This window comes from Phodopus roborovskii, unplaced genomic scaffold (genome assembly GCF_943737965.1).
Source record: "Phodopus roborovskii unplaced genomic scaffold, PHOROB, whole genome shotgun sequence".
NCBI lineage: Eukaryota > Metazoa > Chordata > Mammalia > Rodentia > Cricetidae > Phodopus > Phodopus roborovskii.
In genome coordinates, this window is record NW_026125444.1 from 6508297 (window position 1) to 6523885 (window position 15589).

A 15589-nucleotide genomic window follows, 5' to 3' on the forward strand; every position below is an offset into this window, starting at 1 on the left:
ATTATGAGGCTATTGTAATACTCTGCTAACATTAGCTGTTATTGTGGTTATAATCTCAATAATAAACTGTTGATATGAAAGTTTAACCAAAGCCAAGCAAAATATACAAACAAACTAGCATATAGCTATAATGCTTCCTAGACAACATTGAATCTGGCTCACATGAAAGCCAGGTGTAGAAGGCATGGCAGTTATTATGTCTAGTAGTATTAGTAGCCATTTGATTCTAAGAGCTTTTTCCAAGGGTGCAAGGCTTGAAAATGACACAGAGTTGTAACCTAGGGTACTTTCTCCCTCCCTCCAGCTCTCATGTTTTTAAAAAAGACTTCTTGCATTTTTCTTAGTATTAGATTTATAGTAGAAGTCAGGAAGAATTGCTTTGTATTCAAATGGAAGTATTAGCCAAGATGAACATTATAAGAAAGAATAAGTGACTTCATGAAAAATTAATTTTGATGTGTATATTATGTAGTCTTGGAGGTACAGCATATTTTACCAGAAAGTTTGTTTATACTTAATCATTGTTAGGCATTTATAATGCATTTGTAGTGACATACAGAACTTCTTGTGTAACTTAAGGAATTGTTGTATGTCCATCACTAAACCTTAGAAAAGCAAAGGCAGCTGAAAAGAAAACAGAGACACATACATACAGACTTTCCAGGTAAAAGCTTTCTTTCCCTAACCTTTTCTCCTCTTCCCTCCCCTTGTCCCCCTTCCTCTTCCTCCCTTCTCTCCCTCCCCCTCCTCTCCCCATCCATTCCCTGCCTCCCCTTTCCTCTCCTCTATATTACCTTCCCCCTTTCCTTCCTCTTTCCCCTTCATTCTCTCTCCCCTCTCCTCCCTGTCTTATATTTAGAGGTTATCTCATGAAATAGATAGACTTGCTTAATTATTTAAAATTTGGATTCACTTTGCCACAAAGCTACAAACTGATTTCCATTAGGATGCACAATGTTTATAAACCTTAGGCCTTTAGAAGTTTTGTTTTTCAGAATTTGTGATCATTTTTGTCGACTAATTAGTAGATCTTTTGAAATTCATGGATTATATTCTATTTTGTCCATCTAAAACATAATAACCATGATTTCCCTTGGAAATTGTAGCTTTTTGAATCATTCTCAAACACAAAAAAGGCTAAGCATTAGCAGTCATGCATCATAGCAGCGATGTAGCAAATTCCATGCCCAGTTCTTCATGGAACCACTAGAGAGGTGGCTATCAGTCTGGCACCATTACTATGGCTTTAGATTGAGTTTCTTATTTTCATTTTTGTTTGAGAGTTTCATATATGCATATAGTGTGTCTTGATCAGTTCTGCCCCATGTTCTCTCCTTCAATTCCTCCTCTGTCACTGTCACCACCATTCCCTCCCAAATTCATGTGTCCTTTGTTTTTAAACCCCATGTCCACTTAGTGCTGCCAGTGTGTGCATGTATGTAGGGCCTCCTACTGTGGCATATGTTGTCTCTCCAGTCTGGGATCCTTGAACAGAATTAACTCTCCATCTAGCTGGTTAGTACTACACAGACAATGGGAGATACTTTGAACTCATGTAAATTTATGAGGATGATAAGTAAATTTTTAGTGTTTGGATAACTTTAACTTGATTTATTAAGAGCTATTTTAGCTAAAAACAAAAAAGGTCATGAGTGTGGGCTAACATGTCACTTGTGATAGAAATGTCATAAAACTGGTGGCTTGGGTTTTTAAACTTATTTGACTAAGTTTAATAAAAATAATGTTAGATACCGGAGATGTATGATTCCTCTGTGCAAATAATGACTGAGTTTGAAAATATCTGATACATAATCTTCATATGACATTTTAAGCATATGAAAATGCCAGGTATCTCTGTTAGATTAAAGATAAATGTCAGTTGGAAAGCTGGTTATTACCTTTACACACATGTGGCTTTTAGGAGGATAGGTTTAAAGCCATTGTAATGTGCAAATGTTAGAAACTGTTTTTGTTAAAGTGACTTGACTCCCCCTTTGGCACACAGGTCACTATAAACAGGCTAACAGCCTGATGCCCCTGCCTGCATTTTGCATCAGTCTTCTTGTCTTAAAACCTTGGATTAGACTCTCAATTTTGAATGTAGGTATTTAATCTTTCCAGTGGTGTTTGTCTAAAAAAATGATGCCTAAGCTATTTCATACCCTTTTAAGTTTGAACGCACAAAGACAAGAATGACAAATTTTACTGTTCCCTTCTGAAGCTCCCTTTTCTAGACTCCCAAAATGCTCTTGCGTTTTTTTAAATGACCGCCTTATGCCTGTAGTCCCTCTGGATTTCAGGAGAGCAGAAGTGCACAGAGCTCTATGCCTGAGAATCCTGTGTAGGATCAGTCTTTCAGGAATGGGCTTGTAGAACAAGCAGTAATGACTTACTGGAACTGCTTGTAGAACAAGAACTGAGACCAGACCACAGTTTGACCAAGACTCTTTAATTGATGCACATATCTTTACTCTGCCTTTTTGGTTCCTCTCTTTAAACCTAAGCTGATATCAGAATCCTGAAGATGGACTTGGGGTGGCCAGCTACCAAACTCCCTTTTTTGTTCTTCACTTAGATTATATCTCCTTTCTGTGTCTTTCATCACTGCTCATCTCTTTGATTGACATATTAGGACAGGTGACTGAGCCTTGTTATTGGCACTCCTAGAGCAGAGACGTCTGCCCTCAATCTCTGGGAACAAATTATTTTATTATTAAAAATTGCAAATTATTCTGAATAAAATTAGAGTTTTCCCAAAGAAATGAAACCAACTAAATTAAACAGTAAGATTAGTGTGTGCATCTTTAAAACCTAAAATGCTAGCACTTGTCATAAGAAAACATGCAGCTCCTTATGGTAAATGAACATTACAGTATATCTGAGATGATAGGCTTTTCCCTTGAATATTAGTGAACTCTAAAAATATGTGTATGGTATGAGTCTGCTTCCTCATAATTAACCAGCTTCTGTTAGCAAAACCCTAACTTTGAAACCCATCAGACTTTCTAGGAATATCAATTTTAAGTTCATAGAACATATTTAGTGGCTGGTCGTTAGTTGTGAGGGGAAGAGCTAGCCCGATAGTGAAGACAGAGAAGAGGAGATAATCAATGTAACACTTTCTGTTGTTCCAATCGAACCTACTGGGTCTCATGAAATACATGAGTGTATACTACTTTGTGATGGGAGAAATACTGAGGTGAAAATCCTGGCTTGAACATAGTTGAATTTATACAAGTCCATTAAATAGACTCAGAATCTCTGAAAAGAAAGTATGGCTTGAATTTCACATTAACATTGTATAGTGTCTAAAACTTGGATGCCGTTTTTCTTTAATGTTTTATATTTCTTAGACTGTCCTATGATTGTCATAGAGATCTCATTGTTAGGGGAAATTTCATTTAGTCTCAAGAAATAAAACCTTTCTGTAAGGCAATTATCTGGTGACTGCAGACAACCTTAAGTTAATAGGTTTTAAAAAGTTTTTTAGACTTATTTATGTGTGAGTGTTTTGCATGAGCATCTGAAGCCTTCCGATATCAGAAGATGGCATCAGATTCTCCGGACCTGTAGTTACAGATGGTTGAGAGCCACCATGTTGGTACTGGGAATCAAACCCTGGTCCTTTGTAAGAAGAGCAAGGGCTAGGGCTGGAGCTAGTGCTAGGGCTAGCTCAGCCATTAAAGGCTAGGCTCACAACCAAAAATATAAGAGCAAGTGTTCTAAACCAGTGGTTATCAATACTGTCCCTAGATTTTAGTTCTTTGAACCAGTTTCAATTTGAAAACATAAATCCAGTTTTACTATAGCATAACTTCCAACAAATGCTAACTAATAATAACTATAGATGGTGAGCTTGGATATTATACTACTGAGTTTATTTGGCTTGATGGTTGTTGGGCTATGGTTCTCTGGGTAAAACTAGTTGTCACAGTGTAACATATCCTAAAATACTCTGAGATAACAAAGATGACTTTTATAAAAATATCCCACACATTGTGTTATTTTGAACTGAGCTGGAAGCTCATTCATTAGAATGGCTAAAATCTTATACATGGACCAAAAGAATCATGATTACATTTTTTTAAGGGCTTAAGAAGATTTTAAAATTTATTCTAAATGCCTTTTGTGGCATGGTATTAGAAAACAGTGAGATTCTGCTCATTTAAAAGGAGATGCATGATTTTAATAATTTCAGATATATTGAGAGCACAAAGTTGCGAGTAGGTGTAATGCATTTTTGTTTTTACTATGTTCTACAGATCATCATTCTTTCTGTCCCATGCCATTGGTCTTCTGTGATTTCAAACCTGTGCTGGGAGTGATGTACACACTTGAATCTTTCTAGTTGAAATGATTTATGAGCTTGCTGCTAAACATAGCCACTCTTAAATATCAAATCATAGAATTTCCATTGCAGTATGGTAAAAAACGTTCAAGAGTTTATGGCTTTGCATTTATTTCATGTATTGTTTGGTATTGAGGCCATTTGTGTTCATTGTCTCTGAGGTGGTAGACATGCTAATATTATATGCTGCTCAGTTCTTTTCCCATTTCTGTGTTCAATGATCTCATCTTTGATCATCTGAATGGAGCATGGTAAGAATATTTATAAAGCAGTGAATGGTCACCTTTTGCTTTTGTTTTCTTAAAAAGGGATTATTATTTGCTTACAGACCACACCCCTAACTATTACATATTACTTTTCACTCCCCTTGATTTCAGTCTCCTACATGTGTGTCTAAATTTATTACCACCCACTATACCTAATTTTCTTACAGTTGAACATGGTAAAGAATGAATTCAAAAGAACGTGGAGAAAACTTTTATATTAATAATTCAGAAAAGTTCTATGTTTCTGAGGCTTTATCACCCCTTATTGTTCTATTTGCTTAATAAAGTTTCAAAATGAAAATAACAGCATGCTAATAGTTGTGAAAGTTCTTTGGCATTGCTAAATAGATGCTTTAAAAAGTTAGTAGTTAACTCTTGCTTCAGGTTTATAAAGGGTAATTTTGCCTACATCCCCAAATCAAATCCCGACATTGATGTCTCAGTTTTATCTCTTAACTAGCTGCCACCTGTTTGACAACATCACATTCTGTCTGTGAGAAACTAACTGAGGTACTGAATACCTCGTTGTGCCACCCTTGCTGAGATGTTATCACCAGAGGCTCTGCATGTTGCTGACACTTCCCCTCCTGATACATTCTGTAAGGAATACGGTTTTTCCTGCCCACTACCTGGTCTTGTCCCGCCGCAGCGCCGCCAGCCCCAAATAACACACAGAGACTCTGTATTAGATATAATTCTGTTGGCCCATTACTTGTTTTTTATCGGCTAGTTCTGTCTTAAGTATTAACCCATTTCTGTTAATCTAATATTTCCACGTGCTTCTTACCGAGTGCTGAGGAATGGCGGTTCTATTCTCTCTAGTCTCTCCATCTTGACCCCTCCTTCCTACTTCCTCGAATACTCCTTGTCTCCTAGTCCCGCCTATCTTGTTTTCCTACTGGCCAACAGTGCTTTATTCATTAACCAGTATGAGAAACATATTTACAAAATGACATCTCCCATCAACATTCAGACCCCTTTCATCTGTATTCACTATTTCTTTTCTCCAGGAAGAATGACCAGTGAATCACAGTGGGCTGAGAAGAGCAAAGCTAGTTATTACCCTTTGTTAAGAGGCACTTATCAAAATGAAAATTTTCAAATTAATGGGGAAAAGTAACACATTAAACCATAGTCACTCACTAACAGCAAGAAAAGGCTGATGAAGTTAGTCTTTGGGATGTATGTAAATTCAGTCTAGTCTTAAACAAACTACAGAAGAATTAAGGACACAGGGCTGGTCCTAGTGAGGGAAGCCAGAGACTCAAGTAGTATAAAGAAGAATGTGGACCCTTAGATGAGAGATATAACAGTAATCATGAGGGCCACCTGGAATGGTAGCAAAATGTTGACATTTGACATGACATTTCTTTACTTTGTCTTGAATAACTTTGATAGAGTATGTTTTTCTGTTACATGTATACTTTGCTTCTCAGATTCTGACTTGTGGTGGTCTGAATGAGAATGGCCCCCATAGATAGGCTCCTGCATTTGAATATTTGGTCTCTCATTGGTGAACTGTTTGGGAAGATTAGGAAGTGTGGGTTTGTTGGAAGAAGTGTCACTTGTATAACACTATATATTATGTATACATACTATATATATATGTGTGTGTGTGTGTATGTATAGATATATGCATAATTAGAATTTGTTATTTCTGCCTTTGTGATATTTATCATGATGTTTCTGTAGTAGTTACAAGCAGCAAGTTTGAGCAAGCAGGGCTACTCTATTTCTTCTATAAGTTTCTCTAGTTTCTGTCAAAATTTGTTCCTAATAGAGACCTACAGAGTAAGGAGAAAAGAATTGATGATCCCTACTTTTAAGCAACGATGTAGAGATAATTATATCAGCTAACTGGTATAAGATATTTGCCATCTCTCTGTATGCTCAGTTCCTTTAATAGATAACTCGTTGGTGAATACTCTAGGCTGCACTGACAAAATTATGAATATTGATTATTTGTTTTACATTCTTCAGTTTCTTTTCCTCTGGGGAAAGATTCCTTGTCTATTAAAAAGAAGCAATGGCATTTGTTTAGGGTTGTACATGTTTATATGGGTATATCAAGTAAGATGATTAGTGTTATATTTATGTAAGCTGTCTTATTTTACTTTCATACATCTGTATCCATACTGTATTTACTGCATTACAGTTGGTACCAGAATTGTATCTGTATTTGAAACCTTATCAATTGAATCTATCCATTTGTCTTCCTCTCTTTTAGCTGGACCACACCAATTTTAAGAAAAGGATACAGACAGCGCTTGGAGTTATCTGACATATACCAAGCCCCTTCTTCTGATTCAGCTGACCACTTGTCTGAACTGCTAGAAAGGTATGGTCTTATCCATGACTTTACTAGCAGAAGATATTCTTCATGTCTTTTAGAAAACAAAAAACTGGTGTATTAGAGGCTTATTTTTTAAATGGCACATTTAAAATAGAAGCATCTTATACTCTTGCTGTATCTTGGCTAGCTCAAGAATTAAACAATGAAACCAGGATCAGAAAATTGAAAAATAATCATTTTCTTAGGAAATGGCCTCTTTTACTAAAATAAATGATATATATTCTGAGAATTTACTTATCTTTAAAAAACATGGAGGAAGATTTGGAGAGACTCAAATAACATCATTGTAAAGCAAATTACCTGTATTTGTTTCCAAATGTCTGTGGCAGTAGTGATGGGATGCAGGGCCTTCCCCTTGCTTGGCAAACACTCTAATGATGAAGCACATTTTTAGCCTTGGTCTTTTGAGACAAGATCTTATTTAGTAGCACAAGCTAGTATTAATCTCACTGCAAACCCAGGATGGTCTCAAAGCAACTTTCTTTCTGCCTCAGCATCTCAAGTCCTGGGACTATAGGAATGTGACACCATGTCTGGCCTGCTTTCAAAGTATTCTTAATTGAAAATGTTTTTTATTATGGTGGTCTGAATGAGAGTAGCCCTCACAGGATCCTATATTTGAATAACTTGTCCCCAGTTGGTGAAACTTATTGGGAAGGACTAGGAGGTGTGGCCTTTAAGGTTTCAAATGTCCATACTGTTCCAAATAAGCTCTCTGCCTCATGGATGCATTTCAGGCTGTAAGCTCTCAGCTGCTGCAGCTTTGTGTATGCTGGCCTGCTGCTGAGATCCCCACCATGATGGGCATAAACTCACCCTCTAAAACTGTAGGCCTCCCATGAACTCTTCCTTCCATAAGTTGTCTTGGCCATGGTGCCTTGGCACAGTAGTATAAACATAACTAAACAATTATATTAATCAAAACCTATAAGTTGGTTGAATATTCTTAAAATAGTGGTTTCTATTATGAATGTGTAAAGTAGGTGTAGATTAATTTCCTGATGCTAAAACAAAATATATTAGGACTTTTTGAGATTAGAACTTAAAAAGTACACATTTTTTTCTTTTCAATTTTGGTTTATTTTGTTGAGAATTTTATGCAGACATATGTTTTTATCCAATTCCTGGCCTGTCTCTCTACACGTTTTCTCTACCAACTTCTGTACTTTTTAAAAACTTACTGACTACAATTAGTGCTGTCAATATGTGAATGGGCATAAGACCATCTATTGGATCAGTGGAGGTCTCTCAGGGGCTGCATCCCCGAAGAAAAGTGACACTCCATCAGTTACTAATAGCTCCCCAGGTAGGGTGGGACTTTGTGACCTCCTCCCTCCACTCATGCTGAGATTCTCTCTGACTTGATCTTGTGCAAGTCTTGTACATGCACTTGTGACTGCTATGAGTTCATATGTACAATAGTGCTGTCATGTCCAGCTAATGCTGACAATACATAATTATTTTGCTAGAGATATCCAATAACTCTAGCTCTTAAAACCATTTCACATGCACTTCTGTGAGGATCCCTGACCAGATAGGTGTCCCACTTAGAGCTGAGAAGTCCACAGTCACTTATTCTGTACACCCTGATCAGTTGTAGGTCTCTAAATTACTTGCTATCTACTGCTTATCTGATGGAGTTGAGACATGCAGTATTCTATGGATACAAAGGTCTTTGTTGTAGATCACATGGTTTGCAAATGAGTAAGACTGTTACTTTTCTTCTCTAGTAGCATGCATAGAACTTTTAGCACTATGATCACTAGCCAAAGGATGAAGCTTCCATGTTAGTACCAGATTGATTTTTTTTAATATCCTATGACTCAAGTATGTTAAACTTCATCAGTAGGGTATTACTACCAAATTTTGGGAGCAACCAAGAACGTTGATAGTTTATAGCCTGTAATGTTGAGGGGGGATTTCTATGGGACCCCAGTGACCAAATACTCAAGTGATATAACCAACATCTGGCACTGGGATTTTTATTTGCTATCCTATGGTGTCTAAGAGAGGCATTATTCCTCTGTTATAGGGTAAGTAAATTTCCATGTATGTATACATTTGAGGAAAATTTTACAGAAACATTTTTGCTAGCTTATGACTTTTGTGTTCCCATTTGAATTCTAAGTTTCTTTTTTCAATTTCTATGAAGTATTGCATTGAGTCTTGATGAAAATTGCATGGCCTTCACTATGGAGCTCTAGAGGTTTCACATGTTGTGGTCATACATATTTTTAAGATTCATTCCTTACTTTTACTGAGTAATCCAATTCCTATATCTTGTCTTCAGCTCTAATTCTCTGTTTTCTACATAATCTATTTATTCTACTGGTAGAACTTCCCACTGAGATTTTGTATTGATTTTTCTTTCATTTCTAGAATCCTTTCATTTTTTTCTCCTAGAAATTAATTGAATTCATTATGTCTTATATTGACTTTTTAAATCCCTTTGTTCTTTTGTAGTATATCCATGCCTATTTTTTAGTTGTTTGAATATACTTATAATCATCCATGTTAGGTGTCATTATTGTGGGATTAGTAATTTGTGGAGGAAACATGGTATATTGCTTTTTCATGTTGATTTCATTTTGTGTTGGAATTTGTACATCTGAAATGGTTTGTTGAGTTCCCCCCTCCTCTTTTTCATTCAAATCACCACACTTCAGTGCAGGCATCTACAATGTTCATGAGAGGACTAAGTCTCAATAGAGTTGAGAATACCATTTTCATTTGTGGGGCTGTTGCAGGAAATTTGTGGCAGAGTGGGTAACCTAAGAAAAGGTAGCCAGCTTCCCTGCTTACAGCACAGTCTGGGCATCTGGAACCAGATTCCTGTGAGCTGTAATCAAGCCTTGTGAATGCCATTATACTTCACAGAAACTTTAAGGAAATAGTTATTGAATATCAAAGAAATATAAAATTTTCATGATTTTGAAGATCTGTAACATATCAAGCATAATTTCTCATCTTGACCACTCTCTGGAAGAAAACCATAATTATCTTCACCCTACAGATGAGCAAGCCACAGTTTAGAGATAATATGATTTACCAACCACTGAATGATGAAGGTATAATTTAGTCCAGGTGAATTTATCATAGTTTTCCTTTGTGTTCTAAGAGTACCTAAATTAAAACTCAACTATTAGACTTTAGGTAGTTTGTCAGTACTATTTAGTATCTATCCTTACTATAAAACATTTTTATTTTGTTCTATTTTTAAAGACTTACACACTATTAAATGATTTCAGTAGTTAATGTTGAAGTTTAATGATGATTCTTTCATGCTTTTCCTTTAAATAAACATCCAAATAGGTTGTGTGTGTATGTTCACTCATTAAAACCTTCACCTGAGATTTCCCTTTCATTAACATGTCTATTGGTGTGGTAATTGTTCCGGTCTGTTTTAGGCAAGCAGATTGTTGAAGTATCATGCTTCTCTGTCATTTCTAGGAGATAGCTCTCACAGTACACTTTCTGGCAATCTGCCTCTTACAGTCCTCAGCCCTATTTTCATGAGCCCCACACCTAGACAAAGAACTAAGACCAACTGAGAGGTGATCTGCCTAGTGGGTTATCCAATACCAAGGGTTCAGCCCTGAAATCATATATACAAGCAACCCTAAAAGCAGGTTGCCTTTTTATGTGTTACAATAATAATATTGTTACAATCAAAGACAGAGGCTATGAATTTGAGCAGGAATGAGGAGGAAGCATGGGTAGGGATTGGAGGGAAGAAATTGAAGGGGGAAATAATGAAGTTGTATTAAAATTGTAAAAAATATTTAAAACTAAATAATCCTCCAGATTTCTTAGTTTATTTGTTTGCAAGTTTAATACTATGAAGTGACAATTAAAAACAAATATCATGAGATGAGGGGTAAAAGATTAGACTATTGATTTTTGCATCTTGTTCTGAGTGCAGATACATTCTACATATTATGTGGCATTTGTTCACCCTTGCCATCACTCTGAAGAAGCCTAGTATACTTCTTTAACATACACAGTTTAGTAGTTTTATGAAATGAAGCTCTGCAGAGTGACTACAGAGCATCAAATCCTGCCAGGTATCTTATTGAGTAGCTGGTGCTAGAGATTCTTCACAAGGTTCTGCCTTTTCTTTGTTCTGTGTTAATCACCTTGAACATACTTGTGGATGCAGACTATGAAGGAAAATAGAGGAATTTGGAAACATGCACTTGCAGCTCATTGGTCTAGTTTTCTTATTCTTTTCAGAGAATGGGACAGGGAACAAGCTTCAAAGAAGAATCCGAAGCTTATCCGTGCCCTTCGACGATGCTTCTTCTGGAGGTTCCTCTTCTATGGGATCTTGTTATACCTAGGGGTAAGACTCTCACTGGTGAACATAGCACCATGCATTATAGAGATACAGTAAGTAATATTGTGATTATAGAAAGATGTAAAATATTTATAAAATTCTATTACAACTCTAAACACAAACCACCTAAAATTAAGGTAAGTGGAAACTCTTGAAATGCAGGTTTCAATTTATAGTTTGTATTTAAATTTATCCAAAAAAGCAAATTACTTCTTTAAAATTTTTTCTCTTTTATGAATCCAAATCACATCTTAACAGTGTATGAGGTTGTTGGTATCTGTACTCAAAAAGAGAATGTTGGGAGACAATATCATACAAGGGTAAGGTCCCATTCAGGCAATTACTTGCAGGAATGTTTATAATGTTTTCAAATTATAGTATCTACATTGAATTGTTTCCCGAAAGAAGCAAAACTTTAAAATGAGGCAGTGAGGTAATACTTGAATGTGTTTCGTCAGCAGCTTATGTCTTCATCAGTGTAAAGAGAATAGCAAGGCTGGAAACCCAGGGTTTGTGAGGTTGGCTGACTTGACTTGGGTGTTTTCTTCTGTGTCATCAAAGCAACACTTTGAATGCTTGGTTGTAGCCTGTAAAAAGAGGATGACAAGTGGAAATCTGTGAAGTCTGCTTTAACAATTCAGCACAATCATGCCTTGGGGTGTTGTGCTCCATTGGGATGAACTCACACTGTTTCTGCTGATCTTTATCCCCAGGTATCAGGGCTTTTGGTTCCTCCTCAAATGTTTAATGAACCCATGTTCAGCTGTATTACTTAAATAATTCTACTTCATCCTGTCCAAGAAAAATTCACTAATAATTTATATTGAAAGAATTGACTATTGACTATAATTACGTCCGGAATGGTTTCTAATGCTCTTCTAGAAGAAATTCTTCTATGGCTTCTCTCTCTCTCTGTCTCTTTCTCTCTCTTCCCCTTTCTCTCTCTCTCTCTCTCACACACACACACGAATATAAATTTATAAATGCATAGATTTTTATTTCTTTGTAAGTAAATTCATACATATTATAGTTCTGATCACATATTTTACATAGGTATATATAATAATGTTTTGTTATATATTATTGCTGTATCATTTATGGATATATAGATTTATGTATGAAAGAGAATTTAATGTATATATTATTCTATATATGTATAAATATATAGTAGATAGATAGATAGATAGATAGAGAGAGAGAGTGAGTAAGAGAAATAGAGAGAGAAAATTAATTAGGTGAGCACACCCAAAGAGTTTGAAGTTATTTTCAGTCAAGATTTACTAGTGAGCAGAATCTAAGAACAGAGAAATGTAGTAAATATGGAGAAGTATTAAACTTTTCTAAAATTAAAATATATAGCTGAAAAATCTCAAAGTTATTCACAGTGTGTTAATTATCTATGGATTGAATGATTTAAAGTGGTTCTGAGTTAACGTGAATCCTGGTATTTTTCTCTGGACCCATCATAGCTTTTGGAGCCCAAAACCGAAATGTCTGCTGGTACCCAGTAGAATATTGGTAAAGAAAGGTCCTGTTGTTTGAGAGCATCCCAGTGTGCATAGTGAGAAGGCGTGGGGAAGAAAGTGAACAGGAAACAGTGTAGTGATGCTGAAGGTGTCTGCCCCTCTCTTCCTCCCTACCCCTACCCACACAGAACCTCACTGAAGCCACAAGTTCAAAGATGTAAAAATGTTGAAAACTAGATCCTATTTAGATAAGTATAATTTCCAAGGAACTTCATCTATTGTTTTCAATAATTTTTATTTTAAAAGTTTTGTTTGACATACACAAATTGTCCTTATTTATAAAATGAAAGTGATATTTTAGTGTATATATATATATATATATACATTTTTATGATATAATGAGCATAATTAACATATAAATCACTCAAGCACCATTTCCTTGTGGTGAGATCATTAGAAATATCTCCTTTCTATTTTAAGATATGCTTTCCCAGTGTCCTTGTCTCTACTACGCTTACCAGGCTCTGTGACTCACAGAGTGGGAGAAAGTTTAGCCATTTTAATAAGCTTCTATCCTGTCACATAGCTGATGCTATTTCTTTATTGTTTGTAGTGTTCTTTCTAGGCATTTCATCTTCCTATGAAATAAGCAAAGATTATGGAAACTGCTGTAATTCTTGCATAGATGTAGGGGGCATATGTTTGGAATGGGTTTATATTTTTGGTCGCTATATATCATGATAATTGTGGTATAGTAACTATTTGGTTGGTTTCAGTACTGATAGAAAAAAAGCACTATAAAATTTGCTTTCAACTGTGAAAGGTTAAGAAAAAGGAAACAGCATCACAAAGGACCTTATTTCTACAATAGTGATGCAATTTTAAATCATATTAGCTATGGTACGTCCCCATTAACTATTCACTTGCCTTTTCTTTATCTGACTCAGCAGCCAGACATAACATTGTCTTTAACATTTATGACTTCCAGTGCAGAAGAGCAATGGGCTTTTGAAAACCTGAGTATGAGAGTCAATTAAGGATAATCTGAACGAAGCTAAGTAGAGGGAATCTGTAAACATATCATTGACAGAATATGATCACCAGAGAGCAGTCACTGTAAGAATTCACAAGTGTTTACTTGAAGTGTTCTTGATTCCATGTTTCCATCCCTGCACAGAGATAAATATTAGTTCAGCTTAAAGCATCCCAGAAAGTTAAAGGACTTCAGAAATCCTGGTACTAACACTGCCACAGTTCTTAAGTTCCTCTGACTGTTAAAAAGGAGGATCTGTCTCTTGTAATTAGACAAACACAAGTCTTTGTATTCAAGCCTCTTGCTACTGAAGGAAGGGTGTTTGGGGTAATTGTGCATGTGCATAGGTTGTGCCTTGGGCACTGTAACTTTTATACACCCCTTCAATATGAAACCTCATAGCAAATCCAGAGGCCTGCTATCTAGGGTTCACTTTTCATCTTTCTGTCCCACACCTTGAACCCTAATATCTGGCTGCAGCAGACACTTGTACTTTGAACTCTCTATAAGCCTGCTGAATCTCAAATATTTCTTCTCTACGTAGAGTGTCTGTCTCCTATTGTCTTACCCAGATCCTGCAACAAGAACACTGGTGTTCATAGCATCCTTCTTGAAAAGTAAAGAGTTTTACTCATCTTCATAGTGACCAGGATCCAACTCCAGACTGATACTTCTATCAGAATATTTGCTTACTGAACGAGATGAACATTCCTTAGATAATGTGCAACAAGTCTGTTTCTGTTCATGTATCCGTGAATGTGGTTCTGTGTCATTAGATATTCTCTATAAATTTCTCTTAATTGTACTGTAATTTATGGAATAAGTTACATAAATTAAATTATAAGTTATTGAATATTTAAATTATTTCCATTCTATGGCTAGTGACTGTAGGCCTTCAGTATACAACAATTTGATAAATACTAAATATTGTTGTAACTTTTAGACTCAGACTTTACAAATATAGCTAGAAAATATGTAATTTAATTTTCTAGTACTACACTGGGAAAGTTGAGTCTTTACTACCAATTGATATTATCTTTAAATTTTTAAGTGAAAAAAATATATTATTTTTAGCAGCATTATTTTTATGCTTTTATGTAGTCATTATGCAATTTCATTTTCTCTTCTGTATGTGAATTGCCCCTTTACTTAGAATAGTCTCTCTAGACTTTTGGCCTTGCAACTTTATTCTAGTAATTTTTTAATTAAAACAATTTTAAGATAGGGCCTTACTCTGTTATCAAGGCTGGCCTGGCTTGTGTGAAATTCACTGTGTAGTCCAGACTGATCTGAACTCTCAAAGAGCCATCTGCTTTTGCCTCCTGAGTGCTAGAATAAAGGCATGTGCCACCACATGTGAACAAATTTTATTTTCTACTCATTACAATTTTTTAATTGCTGCATAATCTATGTAAGGTTTTTTGTTTGCTTTTATTTATCTTTATGCTTTTGTTTGTTTCATAAAACTCAAATATTATGCAAAGTGCAGGTATCTTCGGTTTTACTTTAATTTTGTTTTAAGATTTTTTTTATTGGTATGTCTGTGTGCTCGCATGTCTGAGTGTTTACCAGATGTGTGCAGATCCATGGAGGCCAGAATAGTTCCCTAGGACTGGAGTCACATATTTAAACTGCTTTGGGAAGGAGTTGAGCATCAAACTCAAGTCCTCTAGAAGAACAACATCTCTCAACCATGGAACCATCTCACTAGCCCAAGTCTGTGCTTCATTTTGTCATGGTTTACCTTTAAATATTGATCCCATTTATAATTCATTTTGATATATATC

At 35.7% G+C, this 15589-nt stretch overlaps 1 protein-coding gene across 1 annotated transcript in view; it reads left to right on the top strand.

Annotated features, from left to right (window-relative positions):
- The window catches only part of Cftr (CF transmembrane conductance regulator), a 137023-nt gene that overhangs the window by 18413 nt on the left and 103021 nt on the right, over positions 1-15589 (top strand). The window contains exons 2-3 of the mRNA XM_051175727.1: positions 6842-6952; positions 11201-11309. Coding sequence (XP_051031684.1) covers positions 6842-6952; positions 11201-11309 — 220 coding nt within the window. The remainder of the gene's footprint in view (positions 1-6841; positions 6953-11200; positions 11310-15589) is intronic.